Source organism: Cygnus olor, chromosome 22, assembly GCF_009769625.2.
Source record: "Cygnus olor isolate bCygOlo1 chromosome 22, bCygOlo1.pri.v2, whole genome shotgun sequence".
Classification (NCBI taxonomy): Eukaryota; Metazoa; Chordata; class Aves; order Anseriformes; family Anatidae; genus Cygnus; species Cygnus olor.
In genome coordinates this window covers 2,652,378-2,677,121 of record NC_049190.1, presented here as the reverse complement: position 1 = coordinate 2,677,121, position 24,744 = coordinate 2,652,378, and the positions used below count along the sequence as shown (strand labels likewise).

Sequence of the window (24,744 nt, the reverse complement as noted above, 5' to 3'; positions counted from 1 at the left end):
CAGAAAGGCAATGAGATCATGGTGGGGAGCTAATCTTTCCAACAGGCAAGTGAGAACTGCCTTTAAGGTTTGTCTTCCTAGGTAAGTGGTGGTGGGAGGATGAATCTTTGTCTTCCTAGGCAAGTGACTCTTCAAGTTAAGATTTTGCTTGACCATGACCAAGTGTGTTCAACACTTGCTCGGATTTGACAACAGAAAATATGGTTTACTGATGTTTTTGTGAAGAAATCCAAGTTCATCTTGGAGTTAGTTTTCTAAGTTTAGGGTTACTAATGGCTTTGTATGAATGGGTTTGTTCTAAATCTCTGAGCTTTCCCCAAAGCTGCTTGCTGTTGGTAATATGGCTGCAGAGACTTGAGTTCCTTCAGTACGGAAAATGTCCAAGTGAAGGTTCTTGAGGATTGCTGAGGACAATTTTATCACAACATGGGGATTGCAGCACTTTCTCTAGTATCATCCCTCTGGTAAGAAAGCAGGTCCTTTAGACATAGACCCATTTATTCTGCTTTACCACCTAGATGTGCAGCAAGCCCTCACCTTGGCCACCTGCACCAGCATCACTTCTCAGCGGGCACCTGGTAATTCCTCCACTGCTACCTACAAGTTTTTTTCTTTGATTTTTTTTTTTTTTACCCATGGCCTTGGGTTCTTGTTTACAATAGCTCAGTGACTCTTTCACTGCACTGACTTTAGCAGTAATCCATCTCCTAGGCCTGTATTTCAAATCAGGGTTGGCCTGGACAAAAAAAAAAAGCCAGTTTCTTCAGGATGTTTTTCTGTGGTGATGCCTGTGCACAGAGACATGAAGTGACCCAGTTCCTGCCCCTGGAGGAGACAGAAGAAGGGATGGGGACAGGAGACCAGGCCTCCCAGCTCTGCCCCAAGCCTGCCAACACAAGGCTTTCCAGTCCCAGACACAGACAACAATGGGTAAAAGCTCCCTGGGAAGCGCTTGAAAATCTCCCTCTGCTCCCAATAATTTGTTTTTATGGACGGGGAGGGATTGCTGAGTGACGAAGTGCAGCAGGAGTCTGGCTGTGGGGCCAGATGTGGCTGCAGGGATGAAGGCAGAGCTGGGTTTGCTGCGTGCCTTGGAGGAGAGCCCGCGGGGCGCTGGGCAGGCTGTGATGTCCCCTGTCACTGCAGTGTCCCCAGGGCTGGGAGGCTGGGGACGGCAGCCCAAGACAGGGAGCAGGGGGATCTCCTGGCTCAGCCTGGATACATGCTCCCATTGTCCCTGATAACAATGGAGGAGCTGAGCAAGCGCTGCAGCTGATGACACAACCCCAAGCTCAGGGAGCAGCTGGTTGGCAGCTAAAGGGAAGCACTGTGCGTGTTCCTCCTGTCCTGCCAGCCCCCAGCCTTGGGGAGAAACCGAGCTCTGCCCCCGAGCTGGACAAACCCTCCTGCCTTTATTTAATCCTCCTCCTTCCAGGGTGAGGAGCTTCCCGGTTTGCCTGGAGCTTGGGGGACCCAAATTCCTGCAGGGAACTGCTTCCAGTGGCTGCGCCTCTCTGCGTGGTGAGAGTTAACCTCCTGGCTGATGGGTTCTTCATAAATAAGCAATGTTCATAAGCAGTTTCCACTCCTGAAGGCCCTGCAGGTAGGAGGAGAAAGTGCAGGGAAGCCATTTCTGTGTTCTGTAGCTTGCATTATTCATCTCTTTTGGGACAGAGAGGAGAAAGCTAGGCTGGGGATGGGGGGCAGAAGCTCTGAGCCCCTTTCCCTGCCTGGAACCTTCCCTGCAGGTCCTGAGGAGTCTCCTCATTCCCCCACAGCTCAATTCCCCCCAGACAAAGGGGTCTAAAGCTGTTCCAGGCAGAAGCTGCTGGTCCAGGCCTGATGAGATTGCACACTGTGGCATCACCCCGAGGGTGCTCCCCTTGACTGCAACCCTAACTGTGGGGAGGCGTCACTGGGTGAGGGGTTCAGCAGGTGAAGGAAGGGAGCTTCACCCTCTGAAGCAGCAGCTTTTCCCACTCCAAGTTCTCTCTCCACGCTGTCAGATATGAAGAGACCATGGGATGTGGAAGCCTTGCCAAGAGGTTGAACACCAGCCCTCTGGCTGCTCACCCTGCAGGTAAGGGACCCAAATCTGCAAACGGAGCTAGGAGCTGTCTGCCAAGCCTAAAGGCTTTGTCTGACAGAGATGTTCCTCCTTCCCCCAGGGCCAGGTCTTCCAGTAAGCCCTGCAGAGAGCAGCTCTCCCATCCAGCTGCTGTGTGGGGAGAACCAGCCTTTAAGACCAGAGCTTTAGTATCACATACAAATTTTAGATTATCCACTATCTTTAGCAGTCAGTATAGCTTACAGTTATACAATTTCTAGCTGTCAGCATAGCTTATTATACAGAAATTTTAGTAATCAGCATGGTTTTCCTATTATCTAGAATTTTTAGTCACCTCGACCCTCTGCAGATCAGGTCAAATTGTTAATAATCAGCACTCTATACAAAAATCATTAGCTACGTACAGAATTGGGTGAAAAGAGCACGAGTCACCGTGTCCTCAGATGGATGCTGGTGGTGATGCTGTCCCTGACCTGCAGGGGACTGCAGGTCTCCAGCAGCAGTTCTGCTTGAAGTCAGACTTGCAGCTGCTAGATTTTATAGACAATATTTCATCTGCAGGTGTCCCCACATCCTGGCCACCCAGTGCCTGGCCTTTGACAGCTCTGACGGGGAAATGCCTTTGGAGATGCTGGCAGGAGGCTTTCCCCTTCTGCCACAGGGGTCACCACGTTCTGGTGACAAAGTTGGTGGATGAGTGTCCTTATTGCAGTGCTGCAAACGGAGGAGAAGGGGGTAGTATGTGATTAGCCAGCTTCCATATAGCAGCTCTTTGCCTTGTCAAATGGCAGTGGTGGTGAACCACGCTGGCAGGGGGCAGGAGCAGGGGGTGCTGGTGTCACCACGATGAGCAGCAGGGGTGCAGCATCCCCGTGCTGGGGCATTTTGTGTGGCTGGGTGACACCAAGCACGGTGTCCCCAGGCCCTGCTGCAGCAGGAGCCATGCCCGCCCTGTTTTCTGTGGCTGTGCTGCATGCAGGAAGGGGGGGAGCGCAGTCTCCTCCACCCCTGCTCTGTGCAGCGGCGCCGCGAAGCCCAGGGGCTTTGTATCTGGGCCGTGCTCCATATAGCGTCCGCGGGGCTTCACCGGGCTCCCGGGGGCTCTGCTGTCTCTACAATCAAGGGCAAAGCTCTTCTGCAGCCTCCCTGTCTTTGTCCCTCAAAGACAGGGAGGGCAGGGCCTGGGTTTTGCAGGAAGAACCACACATCCTTCACTGCCCTCTCCAGCTCTGCTGCCATGGAGGTCACTTTTTCTGTCCGTGCTGCCAGATTTGTTGGTGCTGGTTCTCAGATACCCCCTCTCACTCTTCCACCCCGTTGCTCCCCAGCTCTAATCACCCTGTGGAGGATGCTAGGGCCTCCTGCAGCTGGGGGGCTGCTGCTGGGGCAGGCTGTGGTGTGGGCATCCTGCTGGCAGGGTGTGCGCCAGCCCCATGGCGCGCTGCTGGGCCGTGATTCATCAGCAGGAGGGAGACGGGAAGAGGCTTCCTGCCTCCCATGTCTGGGGGAAGGATGAGGGCAGGGCGGAGATGTTCCCCTTAGGAAGGCTGAGCACCCACCTTCCTGCGGGAAGGGCACCTCCTGCAGCAGGACGTCTTTGGGGCAAGGCCAGCTTTTAATTGCTGCAGCAGCGCCAGACACCCGAGTCATGGTGCTCCTCGGTGCCTCTGCTCCATGCCTGCTGGTGTCTGCCTGCACTGCTGGGCTGCCTGTGCCTGTCTGTCTCTCTTCCTGCCCCCTCTCTGTCTGTAGTTATTAAATTTTTTCCTCCTCGCCCCCTTCTTTCCTTTGGCTTTAATCTATAGGGGGGCACCCCTGCATTAGGTGTGACTTGGGGGCCCATTTTCTCTGCTTTATGGATGGCATCCAGACTGCTCTCTGCAGCAAAGGGACCATCCAGCTGGAGAACCTCTGCAAGGAGCCTTCTGCAAACACCTCGGCAGGATGCTTCCTGCCAGCGTGCTGCCCAGAAACTGCACAATCACGCCTGCCTCCACAGCACCGCCAGCCAGAGACTTAAAGGGAGCTGACTTCTCTTGCGATGGTGCTTGAGCAACTGCCTGACTCCAAAAGCAGCCCTTTGAGCCCGAGTTCCTGTGCTCACCAGTGGAGGAGGCAGCTTGTGGAGATGTGGGGCTGAATGTAAACGGGATGCACGTGTGTGCACGCTGCTGTGTGCGCCCCACATCACAGCCGCGTCTGGCTGCAGACCTCGTGCTTGCATTTTCTGTGCTGACAGCACGGCGAGGTGCAGGTAGCGTTTGTGTGTCTGCATCGAGCTGTTCCCAGCCCTTAATGGTGGCTTCCTGCACCACTTTGCCACGCTCCTGATCCTCCTCCATCAGTCTGTACCGTCCCAGCTCACCAGCGTCATCGTGTTGATGTGTGCATACGGCTGGGTGCAGACCCGTGGTCTGGGCCTGTTCGATACCTGCCTGCCCCAGCAGCCAGGGCCAGGTCCTCACTCTGCTGCTGGCAGCACGGGGGGAAGTCTGGGACCCATTTGGGGCAGCGTGCCTGCAGCCTGCTTTGTGATCGAGCAGCTGGAGGCAAGATTTTGTGGGATTAGCAAAACCCCGCAGCACGGCCAGCTTGCAAAACTTCGGCACTCGAATGTCACCTGGGATCAGGTTCTGCTGGGGCAGAATATGACTTTTCATCTCAGCTTTCACTGGGCCAGCCCTTTTTGCAGAGCCTGGCCAGGGGGAGTGGGAGGAGGTGAGGATGGGGCGGGCTGCCCTGCATACCCTGCTCCTTCCTGGGGTGCCTTGGACCCCAAACGCCCAGGGCGAGCAGCTCCTTGTGCTGCTGTCACCTCCACCTTGCCCAAGAGCAGGGAAGAAGCATTTTGCCAGGCTGCTTTCTGGGTCCAAAGCCGTTTTTGCGTGTGCAGAAGCAGATGTGCTTAGCCCCTTCCCAGCCGTCTGGTGGTGGGAGGCTGCGTGGGATGAGTCTTCGTTTGCCCCGCCAGCTGTGGGGCTAAAACACAAGGTGGGCGGATGGCCAGGGGCGTCGCGGAGAGCCCCGTCCTCACCCCCTGCAGGGAGGAGAGCTGGGCCAGGGGGCTGCGGAGACCTGGTGCAGGGACCCTGACTTCTACACGTGAGGGGTGGGGGATCTCTGCTCTTCCCCAGCCCAGGCTGAGCGCCCCCACGCTGCAGGGGGGCGGCAGCTCTTCTGCCAAACGCAGTTCCCACGGCGATGGGGATGTGCCCCCCCCACCCCCCCCCCCAGCCTGCAGAATCCCCCACCAAGGGTGGGGGGGCTGCCCTCACCCCCAGCACCCCAACGCGGCGCCGGGATGCTGGGCGGGGGGGGGGGGGGGGGGGGGATGGATTCGAGGCCGGGCTGCCAGAATCAGGGACCCCACCCCCGCACCCCTCCCCCCCCCCCCCCCCAAAAAAGCACCGCAGGGCCGGGGCCGAGCCTTGGTGACGCCGCCCGGCCCTGATTTGCTGGGGCCGCCCTTGCCGGCCCTTCCCAAACTGCGGGAGCTCCGCACCGCCCCCAGCCCCGCCGGGAGCCGCGGGCAGCAGCGGGCGGCAGCGCCGGGAGGCGGCAGCGGGCCCCCCCCCCCCAGGTAGGCACCGGTATCCCCAGCATCACCGGTACCACCGGCATCACCAGCAAGCGGGAGGGATGCAGCCCCCACCGGGGGGGTACCCACCGCTGGTCCCCGGGCGCGCCTTGGGCGCTGCGCTGCAGGGTTTTGGGTTTTTTTTTTGGGGGGGGGCGATGCAGGGGGGTGTGGGGAGATTCAGGGGGTTGGGGGGCGATGCAGGGGGGCGTGGGGAGATTCAGGGGGTTGGGGGGCGATGCAGGGGGGCGTGGGGAGATTCAGGGGGTTGGGGGGCGATGCAGGGGGATGCTCTCGGCTTTTGGCAGCGATGCTGGTGCCCCCTTCCCTCCTTCTCCTTTTCCCCCAGCCGTCGGGATTGCGGCATTCCTCCGCGGGCACGCCTGCGCGCACCCACGCACCCACCCGCACCCCTGCAAGGGCGGCAGCTCCTGCACCAACCCGCACCCCACGCGGGGCCTCGGCACCCACACCAACCCACCCCGCTCCTCCTCGCAGCCCCCCGTGCACCCCACTTTCTCTGTCAGGTTTTTGGGGCTCGGGGTTTCCCCGCATCCCATCTTTTCCCCCGGTGTCCCCACCCTCGCCATTCCCAGAGCCCCGTCGGCGACCCCACGGAGGTGTCCCCACGGTGTGGCCCCCGTCGTGCTGCGAGGGCCGGAGTCCCTCCGGTGCCACCGCCCTTGTGAGTCCCATCCCCGTGCACAGCCCCTGGGGTCCCGTAGGAGCGAACCTTGCCCATCTGGCTCTGCTCCTGCCGGGGGGAGAGGGGGACACGGGGGGGCAAAAGGCTGTCGGACCCTAAAACTGGAAGATCTGCCTGCTTTTGCACATGGATGGGAGGCAGCCCTCCTCTCAGGGAGCTCATCTGCGCTGGTTTTGCGGCTGCAACCCGGGCAGAGTCCCAGGATGCTCTAGGAGGAGCAAATCTGAGCTGGGAAACGGTAAATTGAGGGGTGAGGGCCAGCTTGGAGGGTCCTGGAGGAGCCGCGGTCTCCTCTGTCACACCTTTGTCCCCCTTTGCAACCCCTTGGTTATCGAGACCATATAGAAGGGAATTTTTCTCCTTGGCCAGGGTTTGGGGTTGTAGGTATAGAGGTCTTTCACAGCTATGGAATGAGCACATGGTTTTGGCATTTCCCCCTTGAACGTTATGTGAAAGGCCCAAAAAAATGCTAAAAAAGAAAAATCCAGCTGGCTGTGGTACAGGCACTTCCCAGCTCTTCCCTGGATGCCGAGCCAGGCTCCGATGGGGCAGACTGGGGCGGGTCTGCTCCCCCCCCCCCCCCACCAGCCTGGGGACCCAAAGGGGTGGCAGCTGAGCTCCCCCTCTCGGTCCTGGCCGCAGTCCCCACCCAGGAGGACCGACTGCGGGGCGCTCGGCGTGTCCTTCAGCCCCGGGTTCTGCTCTGCTTCTCCCCCCCCCCTCCGTCCTCTCTGCATGTCTGCGGCTGGATTCCCCATGCAATTGCTTGGCTGGGCTGCAAACCTTTAATTGATTCCTTTCGGCCGGATCAGACCGCCGGCAGGGCTGGGGTTTGGACGGCACATCCACGAGCCCCTCGCCCGCAAGCAGCCCTCAGGAGGACGGGCGAGGGGGCAGGGGCCCAGAGGCTGGATGCTCCCTCCCCAAAACCTTTCCAACCCCGTGCCCGGGCGGGCTCCGCTCGGCCCCTGGAGACTCGGTGCCATCCTTTGGCAGCCTCGGCTCCTTCTCGCAGCTCTTGGCCCCTTTCCCTCACTGCATCGCAGTGAGTCATCTCTGCTGAGCTCACCCGCGGGGGGGCCAGGCTGGCGCACGCACGAAGGGTCCCTCACCTGGCACCGCGCCGGGCAGGCGCCGGGGGCGCATCCTGCTTTCTGCCGCCCGCCCCTCGGCCGGGCAGCCAGCCTGGCGGGGGCACGGGGCGGGGGGCAGAACACGAGGGGCTGGGCACGAGGGGGATCCAGGCAGGGAAAAGAGCGTGGCGGGCACCGCCTAAGGACACGGGAAGGTGACGCTGGTGGACACGCAGCGCTCAATCTCCAGCTCTTCCCTGTGCAGCCAGCTGCAGAGCATCGTCTGTGCGGGATGGTGCGTGCCGCACGGCGCAGCCCTGTACCAGGGTGGGGACCTCGCTGACTGCTTCTCTCCCCCTGCCCAGGCTCATCTCTCGCCGGCAGCCTCCCCCGGGCACATCATCGGCGGAAAGATGAACCCCACCGTCGGCATCGCTGTCATCCTGACAGGTAGGGCTCTTGGTTCGGGTGGGATGCAGCACCCATGGGGCCGGCAGGCCCCTCGGGTGTCCCCGGTGCTCACCGTCCCCTGTCCCACCCCTGCCCGCCCGTCCCAGTGCTCCAGGCCGCCCAGTGCCAGATGATCAAGGACCTGAGTGCCTGCCTGCTGGGCCAGAGCCTGCGGGTGGACTGCCGCTACGAGAACAAAACCAGCAACCCGCTGACCTACGAGTTCAGCATCACCAAGGACAACAGGAAGCACGTCATCCACAGCACCATCAGCGTCTCCGAAAACGTCTACCGGAGCCGCGCCAACGTCACCATGCACAAGAACCTGGTGTGCCTCTACCTGCAGAGCTTCACCACCAGCGATGAGGGGGTCTACATGTGCGAGCTGAAGGCCACCAGCGACTACACCGGCAACCAGATAAAGAACATCACTGTCATCAAAGGTGAGAGGGACAGCGGCGCCCGGCCTCCAGCTCCTCTTCAGCCCCTCCTCCCCCCCCCCCCCACGGTTTGGCAGGGCCAGCAAAGAAAGCCCCAGTCCCTGTGATGTCCCCAAAGCCTCCCTGAGCCCCATCCATGTTTCCTGAGCCCTTCCCTCCCAGCCAGTCCCAGCAGAGGGGGCAAGTCTGCTGGTGAAGCACACAAGGGATGCGTGGTCCAGAGCAGGGGTGCAGCGGGATTTTGCACACTTGCATCCCCTGGGACCACCTCTCTAGCTGCAGAGCCCTTCCTGCTGCCCACCCCCTTGTCCCTGCTCTCAGGTGCGGGCAGGGTTTGGTGTTCCCCAGGGTCTCTACGTCCCCAAAAGCCTCCCCGCTCCATGGGCACAAGGTGGGAATGGGCACTGGGGCAGGCTGGGCTCGCTGCATTTCTGTGCCTGGCTCCCAGCCACCATGATTCCTGCTCCCACGGGATTTCATCTCCTCTCTCCCCATTCCCCATCCTCGCAGACAAACTGGAGAAATGCGCCGGCTTCAGCCTCTTGATCCAGAACACTTCGTGGCTCCTCCTGCTCCTCCTTTCCCTGCCTCTCCTGCAAGCCGTGGACTTCGTGTCCCTGTGAAAGGAAAAAAAAAAAAAAAAAAAAAAAAACCCCGCGCCCCCACGGAGCACCCCAGCCAACCCGCCTCCCCCGCCAGAGCGCAGCCCTCGGAAAGAGAAGATTTGGAAGAAACGAAACCTCTCTCTATGTTATCTCTGTGTAGCCGTATATCTAACGCTAACCACCGTCCTGTGCTGAGACCCGCCGGCACGCGCGCGCACGCCCCGCTCCGAAGCATGGTGGCTCCGCTAGGCAGCGTCGCTTCTCCCATCGCGCCCTCCCCGCGCGCTGGTTTTGCTGGTGCTGGGGGCACCGGAGCCTCAGCCCCGCACAGCCCGCTTCTCCCGCCCCTTTTCTTTTTTTTTTTATTTTTATTTTTTTTATAAATATTTTTCTTTGCCCTGTTCTCAACCGGGGAAAGACAGCCAGACGAGCAGGTAAGGGAGGGGACGGGAGAGCGCGGGGATGGGTCCCGGTGCTGGGAGGAGACGGGGAGGACACCAGGTGCCAGCGGGGTGACTTGGTGGTTTCTCTTTGTTGCAGCCGGGCTGGAAGCGAGGCCCCCAGACAACGCCTTGTGCCCTGGGGCTGCCCAAGCCCGGGGCCCCCCCGGCCCTCCCCAGGGACCAGTCCTTAGCTGTGACGAGAGAAGTGCCGCCAGCGCCCGCAGCGGAGGCCCGCAGAGCCTTTCCGAGCTAGCCACAGCCCGGTCAGCACCCCGTGCCCCCAGGTGGGGAGGGGGCTCCCCCAGGGGACCGCCACTCCTCCGCCCGAGCTTCCCGTCTGCTCCATGGGGACCCCGTCCTTCCCCATGACACGTGCCCCCTCTTTCTCTGGCCCCACCATGCCGCTGGGAGGAGCCCATGTGTCCCCCCTGCCCCCCCGGCTCCCTTCCAGCATCCCCCTCTTTCTATTTAAGTGCAGAAAAATGGGGCTAAGGCAAGCCCAGCTCTTGGCCACCACCTCAGTGAGGATCACAGAATGTCCCCAGGGGTCAGCAAGAGTGGAGAGAGGGACCCCCGAGCACAGCTCCAGCCTGTCCCCATGCCCTGCAGGACCCCAGGAGCCTTCGGACCAGGAGAGACCACGGGGCTGGCCCTGCACACCCCAGCCCAGGAGCGGGCAGGGGGCTGGGGAAGGCACTGACGGGACCACCTGGCTCTGTGGGGCGAACCTGAGCCCTGCCGAGCTCCCCAGGCTGTGCCGCGACGGCTGAGAGCCCTTCCCAGCAGCTGCTCCCTGCTCCTTGCTTTCCTCCGGACGCCACGAGCTGCCTCCCACCCCGCTGCCCCTTCCTGCCCGTCCCTGCCCCTCGCTGCCTGCTTGCTTGCTGTCTAGTGCTGCCGAGGCCGTGCGCGGCGGAGGCTCGGCTCGCCCCGCTCCCCGGGCTGGCTGGAGCTCCCCGGGGGGCACCGGGGCAGGGCAGAGCCCGGCCGACCGCGCGGACGCGTCTCCGGTCTCATTTTTTTGGTGAACATTTGTAGTTGTTTCCACAGCTTGTCGTAAAAGAAATTCTGTTAAAAGGAGAAAACGAAAAGCCAACCCTACGAAAAGCAACGACAACAACAACAACCAAAACACCTGTCCTCCGGGAGTTTTCCTCTGTCTGCACAATAAAAGCCTAGGTCGTGTGTTGGAGCTGTGGCCACCCGTGTGTGTGGGGTGGGGCGGGGAGCTACGGGGGGCTCAGCACCTCCTCGGCAGCCCCAGCCCCACATGGAGAAGCAGAAAGAGGGAAGGCTTGCCTGTAGGGGGGGGGGGGACACAGCCCCATGTCCCCATCCCACCCCATTCCATCCCACCGACCCCATTGTGAGCTCAGGGCTGGGGCCGCCTGTGGTGCCGGGAGAGGGGTGAAGCGGGGTAGGTACCACCATGCACCCTGTGTCCGCATCCCCACGCCACGCACACGGGCTCCTCTGGCACCCCATCTCCATCCTGACCCCATCTCCATCCTGCCCTGCCCGCCGTGGTGGAGCCGTGCCCGTGGAGGCAGCCCTGGCCCCGGCGTCCCGCGGGCAGGGACCGCGTGTGAGCGGGGCCAGGCGTGCAGGCGCGTCCCGGAGCTCCCGGCCCCGGGGCGGTGTGCGTGCCGTGCCAGGGTCCTTCCCGCGTGCCTGCTGACGTGTGTGTTGCGTGCGCCCGTGTGATGCCCCTGGGGATGCCAAGGGCTCCGGCAGCTCCTAAAGCAGCCAGGAGCAGCCACGCACTGCGCCCTGCATGGGATCCAGAGGCTGCCCCAAGAACCATGGACTGTGGGGTGCGCTCACCCCCAGGTTTGGGATTAGGGTCGTTCCACCACCCCTCACGCCGCTGATGACCCCACAGCGGCCTCCAGGAGTCACACCCAGGTGCAGACGCCAGCCTCACGTGGCCCTCCCTGTTTCAGGGCTGGAGCCGGGCAGGAGGAAAATGCCAGCCTAATTGCATCCCGCCTAATTATCGTCAGCAGGTGCTGGCTGAGTCACAGCCACCGAGGTGCCGGCTCACCGCGAGGCCGAACCGCCCTGGGTGGGTCAGGCGTCAGGGAGCGGTGCTGGGGGCTGTGCCCTGATGTCCCCCGGTGTCCCCCAGTGTCCCCATGGAGCCTTGAGGGGCAGAGGGTGGTCCTGGCCCACTCCTGCTCTGCTGCAGGCCAGGGGGGCCTCTTATCCCTGCGGCTTTTCCCAGCAGGGAGCAAAACGCAGACTACATCCCCTCCTTCCTCCCCCTGCCCACCTTCTCCTCCCGGACCTCCACCTCCTTCCCCAAACCCCCTCTCCCCACGCTTATCCTCAGGCATCCTCCGTGCTCCCCAGAGCCCCCCGTGCCTCTCCAGCCTCCCCTCCTAGCCTCCCCTTGCCGTGGGCCACCCTGAGGCTCACGTCCCCTTTAAGCCTCGGTGCGGCTGGAATGCGAGAGGAGCATTCGTGTGCCCTGCGAGGTCAGATAAAGGCACTATATTTATCTAGCCGGTAACCTGAGCTCTGAACTTCTGCCGTGGCGTTTTAACGCGGCCCCGCAGCCCTCCGGCACGGCCCCTCCGGCCACTGCGCCCGCTCCCAGCTGGGTGGAGGAGCCGAGCCCCAGGGCGGCCTGACCCTGCCGTCGGCACCCCAAAAACCCCTCGCTCTGCTCCAGCCCCAGGGGAGCGCCCCGAGGAGGCAGCAGCGGCTCCCCCAGCTCGGCGTCGCCCCATGAGCACCGCTCCGGCCTCGCGCCCCTGAGCGCACGCCCCGCTGAGCGCACCGGTGAGTAGAGGGACCATTAGGGGACAATGCCATGGGGAGAGGGCTGTGAGATGACAGGGAGAACCCCTAAAATACCCCCCATTCTCTCTTCAGCTGGGTGAAGCTATAGGGGAGACCTTTGCGTTCTCGCTGTCCCCGAGGAGCGGGATCCTATGGGAAACCCACAGCACACCCGGCACCTCCCGGTCCCCGGGGTGGGCAGAGCCACGTCCCGCTCACTTCCCCGGGGTCCCTTCTTTTTTTTTCTTTTTTCCACCCGCAGACCTCAAAGCAATAACAGGCGTTGGGTCCTACGTCAGGGTTCCCCCGTGGGGTTGGGGTTTTGTTGCCCGGGGGGCGGCCCGAGAGCGGCGAGCAGCAGGTTCTGCAGCCAGGCGGGGATGTGTCAGCGGCGGTGACGCCCGGCCAGCACACGTGCACTGAGCTGGGAGGGTTCTCAGGTTGGGGAAACCCCCAGCCAGGGACATCCCAGGGGGCTCAGGACCCTCCTCGGCCCCAGGGTGCCCCCGGCTGCCACAGAGGGCCGGGAGCTCGCGAGTAACCCCCGGGCTGGGACATTGTGTCTCAGGGCACGGGGACACGGCTCCAAGCCTGCGTAAGCGAGAAGCAGCTGTGCCGCAGCTCCCTGGATGGAGCCAGGGCCGTGTAAGCTGAGCCTGCCCTGGGGCTCCGCGGCCACCCAGGGGGACAGCGGCCACCGGGGCCACCGGCACCAGGCCTTCAGGAGAGGACGGCAGCCTTCCCCGCCTGCCTCAGCCTCCGGGGTGAAGGTTTGCCTCTCCAGAAGACCTGTCACCATCCCAAATTGAGGCTCCCGTTGGGAGCGGGAGGTTGGGATGTGCTCCCAAGGAGCGGGCTCCCGGGTCCCCTTGGGGTTGGCTCCTGGCTCCCGGGCACGCGGCCGCGGACCGGACATTCCTGTGCCTCAGCTTCCCCGGGGAGGATGATGAGGGTGCAGGAGGCCTGACTCAGCCGTGCCGGCCCCAGGGCTTTGCCAGGCAGCAGGAAAGCTCAGCGTTATTACGGGCAGGGAGGGGCCCAGGAAGCGATGGGAGGAACCGGGGATTTCTCACACCTCCTCGGCTCCCCGGGCTCATGGCACGCTCTGTTCTCCTACAGCCCTGGGGTCCGCTGTGATGTGACATGGGGACGGCACAGCACGGGCACTCCTAGCAGACACGGCGGCCCTACATGGTAAGATTTCTCCTCCTGTGATGCCAGCGGGTTCCCTGCTGTGCCCAGGGCAGGTTCCCCCTCCCGAACCCCACATCCCTTCACCAGCTCCCCACATCCCCAGGGCACGCTGTGCCCTGCGGGGACCGGTCCCGCTGCCAGAAGGCACCTGTTGGAGCCACAGGGCTCCAGCACCCTCACCCCAATTCCCATGGGGATGCCAGCCCTTGGCCGGGCCCCACATCCCATAGCAAACCCCCCTCGGTGTGTATCGGGTCCTGCCTGGCTGAGCAGCTCTGGGGTCCTCCCGGTGCTGGAGCGGGCGGGCGGCTGCGGCCAGGTCAGGGAGATCCGGGTGTTTGGTGGCGCATTTGCCTGCGAGCACATTATTCACCCCTCAGCCTTGGTTCCCAAACAGGTCTGTGCGCTCCGGCTTGCTCTTGCTTGTAAATAGTTTCCTCCACACTGCGGGACGGCTGCTCCCCGGCAATGGCAGCAGCAGCAGCCCAGGGCCAGGCAGGGAGGATCCCGCGGTGGCCGGGCTCCGGTCCCCACCACGGAGCCCGGCTCCACCCCACATTTTGAGGGCCCAGCTCCGTCTCCGTCCCCGGCACCTCTGCGCTGGCTTGGAGCGGGGCCAGTGCCCGCCCTGGCGGGGCTGGGAAAAGCCTCGGAGCTGGGGTCATCTCCTGGGTGACTGGGGACTCTCGGAGCCGCACGAGCTGCTGGCCGGACAGGGAAGGGACGCGAGGCACCCGGGGAGTGAGCACAGCCCCAGGACAGGTAGGGGACCGGCCCCCAGCCCACGAGCAAGCTTTTTTCCAACTTGAATATCCCCTGCTTAAGCTGGTGCAGGTGGCTGGCCGCCCTGCCCCGGCTCCGGGCTGGCTCCCCTTTTTCTCCAGGTGCCTCTGTCCTTGTCCCCCCCCCGCCCCTCTCCTGCTCCACACATGGCAGAAGCCAGCAGTCCCCACGGGGACCCGGTGCTGTGCTGTCACCCACCCCTTTGGGCTGGCTGTGCTCAGTGACAGGGGCCACGAGGGCTGGGTTGGCCTGAATTATTGATGGCAGGCCGGCTGGGCACAGGCGTGGCGGGGAGACGGGCAGGCTCCTGCAGTGGGGTGACCCCTGGCTGTCCCCACAGCCCCCAGAGCCCCTGGCTGGGTTGTGGCTGCTGCAAGGACTTCAGTGGCTCCCTGACACCAGGCAGCACATGGGGAGCAGGGATGGAGAGCCAGGACTTCTGCGCTGACAGCTATGGGGCAGCGTGGCCGGGATGCCAAGGCTAGGGCCGAGGTGACTGCTGCAGTCCCCTGCCCATGGGCGCCCATCGCCTCCGTCCATGCCCAGCAGAGCCCCAGGGCTCCCTCCTGTGGTGCCAGGTGCCCACAGGCACCCAGGTGGCACTGCCGGCAGTGCCCTGCTGCCCCAAGCTCTCCAGGAGGGCTGGCAGGTGGCAGGAGCCACGGCCACCCCTCACTCTCTGTCCCCTGGGTCCCCGTTGTTCCCTGCTTGCCCCCCTCAGGGTCTCTCCAGTGGGTGCCGGTGGCGGACACCCCATTGTGCGGGCTGTAGCCCCCCAAAGCTAAGCCCAGGCTCTTCTCTTGCAGCCGATGCCTCCAGCCGAGCCCGCTGAGCCCCAGCCTCCAGCATGTCCCAGCTCTCCTCCACGCTGAAGCGGTACGTCGACTCGTCGCGCTATGCCGAGACCACCTACGGCAAGGTGCCCGGCGGCTACAGCTCCTACACCTCCTACGGCTCCACCCTGACCACGGCCTACGCCGACAGCGACAAAATCGGCTTCAAAGCCAGCTACCTGCCCTCCCCCCGGTACCACCACGCCGGGCTGTCCCCCACCAGCGGCTACGACAGCGGCCGCCTGCCCCTGTACCCCGACTCCGGCATCCGCCTGAGCCCCGCTTACATCCGCACCCAGCCCCGGCCGCCCGGCGGGGGGCTGAGCGGGGGCTCATGCTACACCTTCACGGGGACCCCCAGCAGCCCCCCGGGCTACCTGCCCACCGCAGCGCCCCTCAGCCGCCGCAAATCCATCAGCCACTCGGACCTGGCACAGGAATTTTCGGGGCTGCGCGCCTCGGATAGCGCCTTCGTGTCCAGCCCCGGTGCCCGGGGCCGCCAGGAGTTCGGCGCCCTGCAGGGTCTGTACCAGGCTGCCGCACACTCCGACTACGTCCGCGACTACCTGGAGAGCTGCGGGAGGAAGAGCAGCCACTACAGCTTCCCCTGCAGCCCCCCTGGACCCCCCCAGGCTGCCCTCGGCTCTGCCCTGTCCTCCACCGGCACCCGCGGTGCCAGCCAGCCCTGCGAGAGGAGTGACGGCTACGGCGGCACCTCTGCCCCCGACCCCCCGGTACGTGGTGCGCCGGGGGGGAGGGGGGGGGGACAGGGCTGGTTGGGGTGCGTGGGCCGTGCGGGTTCGTGCTGAGCTGGGGGGCTGAAGGAAATCGTGCGCTCCCCTTTGGGGTCTCCGTCGGTGCTGCTGGTTTTTGTGCCGTCTGTCTGCAAACCCGCCTGGGTGCACGCTCCATGCACCGCCACGTGTGCGCGCCGTGCTGGAGCCGTGTCCCCAAGCAGCTGGATGTGCCCGGGGCTGAGCGGGCCCAGTTCTGTCTGCTCCCTGTCCCCAGCGGCTCCAAGGGCCACCGTTGGCAGCAGTGGCTGCTCCATCACACGTGGTGGTGGCGCTCGGGGCCCCAGGTCCAAATCGGCGCTGCACCATCCCCAGAGCCCCAGACCGGGCCGGGAGCAGGCACCACGCACGCAGCCCTGCTCAGGCGTGCACAGCAGCAGCCTGGTAATTTTCCACTTGGCTTCCCTTCCAAGAAGCCATCAGGCTGTGCCCGTGCTGTCTCCCGCTCTCTTTCCACCCCACGCTGAAGGTCGGTCTCCCCCCGAGCAGGGTCTGACCTGCCCGGTGCTTCCCCACGGCTCCATCCCACCGAGCGGGGAGGATCAGGGCTGGGGGTTCCCTTCTGCTCCCCAAGAGCAGGGCGAGGGGCTCTGTCCCTTCCCACCCAAGCCCCCACATGCCCAAGGGGCTGGGAAAAGGGCTGTGGAGCATCCTCAAGGCCTGGCCCCTGCCATGGGATGGAGAATTTGGGGAGCGAGCAGGGTGCTGGGCGGGGTTGCCATGAGCAGCCAGAAGCACTGGTGGGGCTGGGGAGGCACAGCGAGGTGTGGGGCAGGGAAGAGAGGCCACCAGGAGCTGCAGCTGGTGCTGTGCAGCCTCGTAGCAGTGCTCTCCCTTGCCTTAACCCCTCTCTGCTGCTGCAGCCCCCTGCCAGCATCCGTCGGTGCCCCATTTTGGGTACCCCCCGCCTCGTGCCCACCCTGCCCCTGCCACCCAAGGGGTGCCAAAGGCGAGGGGGGCTCGGCAGCTGGCACAGGGTGCTGGGGAGGGCCAGGGCAGGAGGAAAGGCCGGATCGGTGACACTGGCTTAGGTTTCCCCGGTGCTTTAATGCGTACACCTGCTATTTTCCATTCCTGTGCATTTTTCCCCCCCGTTCCCAAGCTGGGAAGCGAACGTACCGGTCGTAAAATGGGCTGCAGGTGCCCGCGGGCATGCCAGGTGCCGGAAACAAGGGCGCGTTGCAGCCCCGGCACTGCCATCAGTTCTGCCCCATTACCCGGCCCCGGGGGCAGCGCCGGCAGCACCCGATCCTGCCGGAGCCAGGGCATGGCAGGGGCTGGCCCCGTGCCTGCTCCCAGCCGCCCCCTGCCTTGGCACTGCAGGAAACAGAGGAGCCTGCAGCTGGGACGTGAGGGTGCCCTCGGCCAGCTGTGCCCCCCCCAATGGCCTCGTGCCTCAGTTTACCACTCCACAGGGCACGGGGAGGCTGCAGCCAGCGGCCGTGGTGCTGGGAAGGGTGGGACCGGAGCCGTGCCGCCCCATTAACCGCCCTGCGTGGACGCGGGGTCGGGAGGCCAGAGCTACCCACAGGAACACCGGCAGCTCTCCGCAGCCCCATCCCAGGCTGCTGACGGTGCTGGCTTGCGGCCAGCCCTGTCCCTGCCTTCGTGGTGCCAGCCGGGCCCGTGGCAACCTCTGCCCGTGGCAGAAGGTCACTGCTGGGGAGGGGAGAGCTGAGGACAGGTCGCTGGCTCCTTTCCTCTCCGGCTCCAGCTTGCCCCAGGAGCCCACGCGCTGCTCCAGCTGGAGGGCACTGTGCTCCCAGGGCGCTTGAAGTCACCAGGGCATGATTTTCGGCACGGGACGTGGCCAAATGCCACCCCTCTTGCTGTGGAGCCGGCTCAGCCGCCACATCCCATCCCCGGGGAGCTCTGCACCGGCACCCACACAGCGCCCGGGGCGCGCAGCGGGCCCAATCCTGCCCCCAAGCAGCGCGCTGGGCTGCAGGGCGAGAGCGGAGCCTGGCGTGCACGGCACCCTGGGGTGCCCCAGGGCCCGGGCTGGGACCCACAAGTTGTGGGGCACCCACGCCACCAGCGTGAGCCCTGCGGGGTGCGCACGCTGCGTCCCTGCGTGTGTACAGCGTACACACCACGGGGGGGGTATATATATATATACATACATATACCCGCAAGCGGGGATTACGACAAGCATCCTGTTGTGATGCAAAAAGCCCAGGCCCTGCAGATGAATAACGCTGCAAGATGCCTCCTCAGATATTTCTGCTGGTGCCAAAAATAGCCTCCTTCCCTCCTCCCCCCCCCCACCCCGCTTCCAGCCCCTCCACCGGCTGTGCCGAATGCGCGCGGCGGTGCACAGAGCACCGCTGGCTGCGGGCGGCACGGGGGTGGCACGGGATAAAGCAGCCCCCGCTCGGTGCCTCCGTCCCGGTGAGGCTGGAGGGCTCCGTCCAGCCCCGGAGCAGCCCTGCTGCGCTCCCTGCCCGTGGAAATTTCCCCCCAGGACACCCGGGCACACGCAGCGGGCGCTCGCCCGGCTGCGGTCAGCGGGGTGAAGCGGAGGCAGGCGCAGGACGAGGACGCAGGAGAGCCGGGCTCCCTGCCAGCCTCCGCACCTGCCCTTGCTGCAGGGGCAGAGCTGGAGCCCTGCCCGCGCCGTGCCTCAGTTTCCCCCGCGCTCCGATCACAGCTGGGGGGGGTCTTCGCCCCACGCAGGCTTTGCGGGGGTTTTGCCTCGGTGGAGGGAAGCAGACAGTGAAATACCTCCGAGCCCGGCCCTAAAGCAGCCCCCCAAAGTGGGGGGCTACGCACTGCCTGCTGTTCCCCCCAAAGCAGCACCGCGGGGAGCCTATTGCTGTCCCTGCGGGGAGCACGTGTGCCTGCGATCCCAACTCCTGATCCCAAATCCCACTCGGCTGCAGCCCCGTTGCGGGCACCCTGGGGCTGGGGGCTGCTCCCCAGCAGCTGGGGGGCACAGGAGGGGGGTCTGCTGTGTGATACCGACCCCCTCCAGCCCCGCAGCGGTGGCAGGATGGATCCCCGGAGCGCAGGGAGCTGTAGGGCAGGGGGCAGGGGGCTGCTCCCCGCGTCCTCCCCGGTGGTCTCGGCGTGGCGAGAGCGTGGCCGGCGGGCACGGCCGCCCCTCGCGGGCCCCCTTGGCTCTCCGGCTCGCTGTACCACGCGGTGCGGCGGGGGCTGGCCGTCACGGAGCCCTGCTGCTGCTGCCGCCTCTCCACCCATTTGATGTCAGAGCTCTGCTCAGGTGCCGTCAGCCCCGAGAGCCGGCACCGGCTCCGGCACCGCAACCGCGCGGCCACGGCGGTGCTCCGGCAAGGCCGGCCGCCTGACCCCCTGCCCCCGACCTTGGCCGGCCCAAGGAGAGGGGGTCCCCGTGGCCCCCCCCGGCCGCAGCCGCCCCTCGCCGTCTCAGATCACCCGGGAGGGGAGCCATGAGGGACTCGTACACGGTGACGCTGCCCGAGGAGCCCCCCGCGCTCCCCGACCTTCACAAGGAGCTGCGCCCCCGCGCCTCCATGCCGGGGTCCCTGCTGGTCTCCACCTTCGTCGGGCTCGTCCTCAACAAGACCAAGGTACGAGCTCGGAGCCTGGGGGGCAGAGGAGGGGGTGCCGGGAGGGGGCGACCCCTGCGCTCCCCGGGGAGCTCGGGTCCCCCTCCGGCTGCCCCTCGGGGTGCCCCTTGCTGCAGGACGGGAGGCGCGGGGCTGGCACCCATGGGTGCCACCGGGTGCTGGCAGCACTGGGGGGGGCCGGCAGCCCCCGGCGCTGCCCCGAGCAGGGGGCAGGAGGGGAGGTGGCAGCACGTGTCCGGGGTCCCTGTGCCAGCCCTGCCCCTGCGGTGACCTTGGCCAAGTCCCGTGCCCCAGGCTGGCCGGTGCAAGGAGGCTGCTGGTGGCCACAGCGGTGCCGTGGCGGTGCCACCGGGGCGAGCCTGGCTGTCCCCAGAGCCACACAGCCCACGGTGGGTCCCCCTCCTTGGAGATGTCACGGGGCAGGGGGGCAGGATCTGGGCATTTATGTAAGTACAGCTGCCCCGGCCGTCCCGCTGCCCCGGCGGGTGCTTGGCAAGCGGATGGAGCGCGACAGCCCGGCCCCTGTCCCCTGTCCCCATCCCCTGCGCCCTGTCCCCCGTCCCCCTCCCGCAGTGCAGCCTCGGGGAGTCCCCAGCCGCCGCCGCCGCCGCGTGAGCCAGCTCTCCTCCGCCGCCTCCGAGCAGCGCCGTGTCCTAGATAACACCCCGGCCGGGCGAGGGGGATTAGCTGGAGTTGAGTCACCCAGGGGAGGGAAAAAACCGAGCAGGGGCTGGAATCAGAGCCGGGTGCAGGCGGGCTGGTGCCACGGCGTGGGGGGCTCCAGCTCCGGGGGCTGCTCCGTGCCCTGCGGGGCCAGGCAGTGGGCGGGGGCACGGGGTCTGCGCCCACACCAGCACCCTGGTCCCTCCTGGGGCACGGAGCAGCGGGTGAGCAGCGTCCTGGGGGGGTACAACCAGGGTAGCCACCACGAGCTGCTGCCACCCTGCCTGCCACCGTGCCCTTCCCAGGGCAGGGACAGGAGGTGCCCAGGCACCTCCGCAGGGATTTAGGGTGCTGGGACACGGGGCCAGCACCCCGCCGGGGCACGGGGCTGCCCTGCAGAGCCGCGTGTGGCCGCACAAGGCACCTGGGTGCCCGCCGGTGCCGGTGGCCCTGCGGTGGGTGATGCCTGCACCATCGCTAAGGCGCACGTGTAACTGTATCTGGGTTATTTTGGGCTGCTGTCAGGGCTGGGTGCTCAGCACCTCCCACACGCGCACCAGCTGCTGCTATTTCAGAGCTGCTGGGCCCCCTCCTCTCCTCCTCCTCCCCCTCCTCACGCCCGGAGCAGGCAGCCCGGGCGGGCACCCGCGGGAGGACCCGCAGCAACCTGCAGGAGCTGGGTGGGGGGCACCGTCAGCAGGGCTGCCCCGGCACCGACCCGGGGGTGCACCCTGCAGCACCCTCGCTGGATTTAATCCCACAAAGGAGCCGTGCACAAATCCGCGTGGTGCTGGCATGGGGTGTCCTGGAGGGGATGAGCAACCGTGGGGCACCGTGGGGCAATGCCACCCCCAGCTTCCCGGGGCACAAAGGAGGCAGGGGGCGGCCAGCCTGGCCCGCAGCCCAGGGCACGGGGTAGCGAGGGGGACTTTGAGCCCTGGGTGTCATCCCGGGACAGGGAGCTGAGCACCAGGACGGGTCCTCGGCCACCGTCCTGCGCTCAGCCGGCGCCGGGAGCAGCCGCGGTGCCGGCCCTGCTCCGTGCCCACCTGGGGGCTGCCCCACGCGGGTGCTGGTGACCCCATGGGCTGGTGGCCCTCATGGCCAGCTTGTCTCAGCCCTGCTCCCTCTCTCCACAGAGCTCCAAGGCGGTGCAGGGGCTGACCGGCCTGCGGAACCTGGGCAACACGGTGAGTGCTTGCGGGGCTCCTGGCTCGCACCGTGTCCTTCTGCGGGCACAGCTGGGGGGGGTGTCGGGCACCCCGTCCCTTCCCTCACCCCCAGACCCACGTTCTCGCTCCAGGAGCTCCACACCCCACTCCCAATGGTGCTGGAGGACGGGGGGTGCCTGCTCTCCGTCCTGCTTTGTCCCCATCCTCTGCCCACCCTTCCCGGGTGTCCCCCCCATCGCCACCCGCCTCCCTCCGCCTCCCGTTGCCATGGTTTTTTTTTTTCCCTTTGCCTCCCCCAGTGCTTCATGAACTCCATCCTGCAGTGCCTGAGCAACACCAGGGAGCTGCGGGATTACTGCCTGCAGAACCAGTACCTGCGGGACCTCAACAACAACAGCCGCATGCGCACGGCGCTCATGGCAGGTAACGGCACCCCCCCACCCCCCCAGCTGTGCACCCCCAGGTTTGGGGGGACACAGGGGGCGGGGACATCCACGGGACACCCGTCCCCATCCCCGCGGCGCTGAGCCACGTCTCCGCACGCAGAATTCGCCAAGCTGATCCAGCTGCTCTGGACCTCGTCCCCCAACGACAGCGTGAGCCCCTCCGAGTTCAAGACGCAGATCCAGCGATACGCCCCCCGCTTCGTCGGCTACAAGTAGGGGCTGTGGGTGGCGGGGAGAGGGTGCTGAGCCCCCCGCCCGGCCCCTCACCGCCCGTGCCCCCTGTCTCGCAGCCAGCAGGACGCGCAGGAGTTCCTGAGGTTCCTCCTCGACGGGCTGCACGGCGAGGTGAACCGCGTGCTGGTGCGGCCGCGGGCCAGCGCCGACACCCTGGACCACCTCCCGTAAGTGAGCGCTGGGGCAGGGGGCCGGGGGCTGCCCGCGGGTGCCAGCAGCAGCGCTCAGCACCGTTCTGCCTCTCCGCCTCGCAGCGACGACGAGAAGAGCCGCCAGATGTGGAGGAGGTACCAGGAGCGGGAGGACAGCCGGGTTAGCGGTGAGCGGGGCGCTGGGGAGAGGCGGGCAGGGATGGATGGGGGGGTCGGGGGTCTCATCCTTCTTCATCTCGTCCTTCTTCATCCATCCTTCGTCCCACCCCTCTTCGTCCCACCCTTTTTCGTCCCGTCGCCCCCAGACCTCTTCGTTGGGCAGCTGAAGAGTTCCCTGACCTGCAGCGAGTGCGGCTACTGCTCCACAGCCTTCGACCCCTTCTGGGACCTCTCCCTGCCCATCCCCAAGGTGAGGGGTCCCCGCTGCCCCCCCCCAAGCCCCCCGGCCTGCATTCCCTGCCCCTGACCGCTCCCTGCTCCCGCAGAAAGGCTACGGCGAGGTGACGCTCATGGACTGCCTCCGGCTCTTCACCAAAGAGGACGTGCTGGATGGGGACGAGAAACCGGTACGGGGCGTGGGGTGGGGGCATGGGGGGGCTTACGGGGGGCAGGCTGAGCCCTCACCCCGCTGCTCGTGTTGTTTGCTGCCCGCAGACGTGCTGTCGCTGCAAAGCCAGGACGAGGTGCACGAAGAAATTCAGCATCCAGAAGTTCCCCAAGATCCTGGTGCTTCGTATCCTTTGCGCCGCAGGCCCAGGGTGGGGGGATGCCGGTGGAGGGAGGTGGCTTTTTGGGGGGCTCCCCTTTGGCTCCCCACTTCCTTAACGTGGTCCCCCCCCCCCCCCAAGACCTGAAGCGCTTCTCGGAGGCCAGGATACGAGCGAGCAAGCTCACCACCTTCGTCAACTTCCAGCTGAAGGACCTGGACCTCCGGGAATTCGCCTCGCAGAGCTGCAGTGAGTGCCGGGACCGTGCCCGGAGGGGTCCTTGGGAGGGGGCAGAGGTGTGGGGTGGGGGCCGCAGGCCCCCGGGGGGGGGGGGAATCTCGCTGAGCACCGCCCTCGCCGCCCGCAGACCACGCCGTTTACAACCTCTACGCCGTCTCCAACCACTCGGGCACCACCATGGGGGGACACTACACCGCCTACTGCAAGAGCCCCGTCTCCGGCGAGTGGCACAGCTTCAACGACTCCCGGTGAGGCCCTGGGTGGGGGGGACAACAGGGGGGAGCACTGCGTGGGACCCCCCGCCACTCATGGCATGTCTCCCGTCCCTGCAGCGTCACCCCGATGTCCTCCAGCCACGTCCGCAGCAGCGACGCCTACCTGCTGTTCTACGAGCTGGCCAGCCCGTCCTCCCGCATGTAGCCTCCCCGGGCATCCCCCCGGAGCTGGACACCCCCCAGGATTTTGGCTTTTTGCCCCCCCCCCTGGGTGCAGCTTGGAGGCTCGGAGGGGCTGCAGCAGGAGGCAGCCAGGAGCAAACCCCCCCAGCTGCGGGCTGAGGGCAGGACCCAGGCAGCTCCGGCACCCCCCCGGTGGTTGGTTTTTACCTTGGGGTAGGTTTTTTTTCTTTCTTTTTTTTTTTTTCTTTTTTTTTTTTTTTTTTTGGCCTTTTTTGCTGTGTAATAAAAAGCACCGAGCGAGGGACTCGGCGGGCGTGGGGCCGGGAGCTGCGCTCCCACGGGGAGCACCCGGCGCTGGGGACCCGCGGTGCCTCCAGCACCCCTCTTGGCACTGCTCATCCGTCCCGGAGGATTCGCGAGCTGCTCCAAACCTCCTGGCCAAGGACTCCAGCCCTCCGGTGGCCTCCTCCCGTGCTCCACGAGCAGCCCGAGTTCAGGCCCCGACTGACGGACCCCCCGGGAGGAATTTGTCCGGGGTGGTCGGGACATTTTGCAGCCGGGGATGCTGCGGGCGGGTGTTCACCTGCCTCCTCATACGACGGTGCCTTAAACCATTCGGGGGGCGCCGGGGTGGCACGGGGGCGTCCGTCCTGCGGGGGGGGGGGGGGGGAGGACAGCGGCTCCCCAGGACCGTCTGCAACCGGGGCTTTCTTCCCCCCGAAACCAGGAGCCCCCCCGGGGATGCTCGTCCCCCCCCTCTGGCCCCGCTGCTCCGTCCTCCGGCTAGCGAACGCCAGTGGCCTTTTTTAGCCTTTTCTCTAATTTATTCTCCCCCCCCATCCCGCCCTGCCCGAGGTCCCAGGCTGGGGCAGCGCTGCTGCTGGGCAGGTGGCTCGTTTACTGTGTAAGCAAGATGGGCAGGATGTGTCTCGTACAAGGGAGACTCGTGCAGGAATAAATTGCAGCTGGAACGGAGCGCTGTGCGCGTGTGCTTGGCTCTGCGCCACCAGGAGAGGGACAGGAGCTCCGGGAGCAGCAGGGAAACTGAGGCAGGATGAGGAGCAGCCGTGAGCCAGCACCCCACGGGGACAAAAGGGGAGGCGGTGGCCCCCGGTTCCTGGGGCAGGGGGAGCCTTTCCTTCTCCTCCAGCCGTCCAGCACCCGCGCTCTGCCCCCAAAGCCCCTGAACAAAGGCCCCTTTCTGCCCGGCTCAGGCACGGGGCAGGCACCCGGGCATTAAGGGGGCAGCGGGAATGGGGGTGCTGGGGCTCAGACATCCAGCACAAGGAGATGTGGGGGCAGGAGGGAGGTGCTCAGCCCGGGCTCCCCATCACAGACCCTTTGGGGACACCTGGAGGCACCAGGAAAACCAAGCAGCCCCTCCGTGCACCCCAAAACAGGCTCCCTGAAGGCTGTGGGATGGGCTCCCAG

The 24,744-nt window shown here is 65.4% G+C and overlaps 2 protein-coding genes across 8 annotated transcripts; both read left to right on the top strand.

Annotated features, from left to right (window-relative positions):
- The first annotated feature begins 2,061 nt into the window (after positions 1–2,061).
- THY1 (Thy-1 cell surface antigen) lies at positions 2,062–10,554 on the top strand. Of its 5 annotated transcripts, none has more exons than XM_040534409.1 (5): positions 2,062–2,080; positions 7,790–7,874; positions 7,982–8,317; positions 8,825–9,353; positions 9,460–10,554. In XM_040534409.1, exons 2-4 carry the CDS (start codon positions 7,838–7,840, stop codon positions 8,935–8,937), a joined length of 486 nt encoding a protein of 161 aa, XP_040390343.1. In that variant the 5' UTR covers positions 2,062–2,080; positions 7,790–7,837; the 3' UTR covers positions 8,938–9,353; positions 9,460–10,554. The 5 variants fall into 5 exon arrangements, with proteins under 5 accessions (XP_040390343.1, XP_040390344.1, XP_040390342.1 ...); XM_040534410.1 differs by lacking the exon at positions 2,062–2,080 and adding an exon at positions 5,599–5,648; XM_040534408.1 differs by lacking the exon at positions 2,062–2,080 and adding an exon at positions 5,599–5,648 and having other exon boundaries at positions 8,825–10,554.
- Positions 10,555–10,729: 175 nt separating this feature from the next.
- USP2 (ubiquitin specific peptidase 2) lies at positions 10,730–24,287 on the top strand. Of its 3 annotated transcripts, none has more exons than XM_040534406.1 (15): positions 10,730–10,779; positions 12,043–12,146; positions 13,266–13,340; positions 14,930–15,690; positions 21,104–21,154; positions 21,460–21,559; positions 21,683–21,794; positions 21,873–21,983; positions 22,071–22,135; positions 22,274–22,377; positions 22,454–22,534; positions 22,623–22,701; positions 22,817–22,924; positions 23,043–23,163; positions 23,248–23,487. In XM_040534406.1, the coding sequence occupies exons 4-15, from the start codon at positions 14,971–14,973 to the stop codon at positions 23,333–23,335; spliced, it is 1,740 nt and encodes a 579-aa protein (XP_040390340.1). In that variant the 5' UTR covers positions 10,730–10,779; positions 12,043–12,146; positions 13,266–13,340; positions 14,930–14,970; the 3' UTR covers positions 23,336–23,487. The 3 variants fall into 3 exon arrangements, with proteins under 3 accessions (XP_040390340.1, XP_040390339.1, XP_040390341.1); XM_040534405.1 differs by having other exon boundaries at positions 21,436–21,559; XM_040534407.1 differs by lacking the exons at positions 10,730–10,779; positions 12,043–12,146; positions 13,266–13,340; positions 14,930–15,690 and adding an exon at positions 18,973–19,301 and having other exon boundaries at positions 21,436–21,559; positions 23,248–24,287.
- Positions 24,288–24,744: the final 457 nt, after the last annotated feature.

Coding starts and splice junctions, on each gene's coding strand:
- USP2 (XM_040534405.1), top strand. CDS start 14,971: ATGTCCCAGCTCTCCTCCACGCTGAAGCGGTACGTCGACTCGTCGCGC. Junction 15,691..21,103: donor CCTCTGCCCCCGACCCCCCG/GTACGTGGTGCG, acceptor CTCTCTCCACAG/AGCTCCAAGGCGGTGCAGGG. Junction 22,702..22,816: donor CCCCAAGATCCTGGTGCTTC/GTATCCTTTGCG, acceptor CCCCCCCCCAAG/ACCTGAAGCGCTTCTCGGAG.
- THY1 (XM_040534409.1), top strand. CDS start 7,838: ATGAACCCCACCGTCGGCATCGCTGTCATCCTGACAG. Junction 7,875..7,981: donor CATCGCTGTCATCCTGACAG/GTAGGGCTCTTG, acceptor CGCCCGTCCCAG/TGCTCCAGGCCGCCCAGTGC. Junction 8,318..8,824: donor GAACATCACTGTCATCAAAG/GTGAGAGGGACA, acceptor CCATCCTCGCAG/ACAAACTGGAGAAATGCGCC.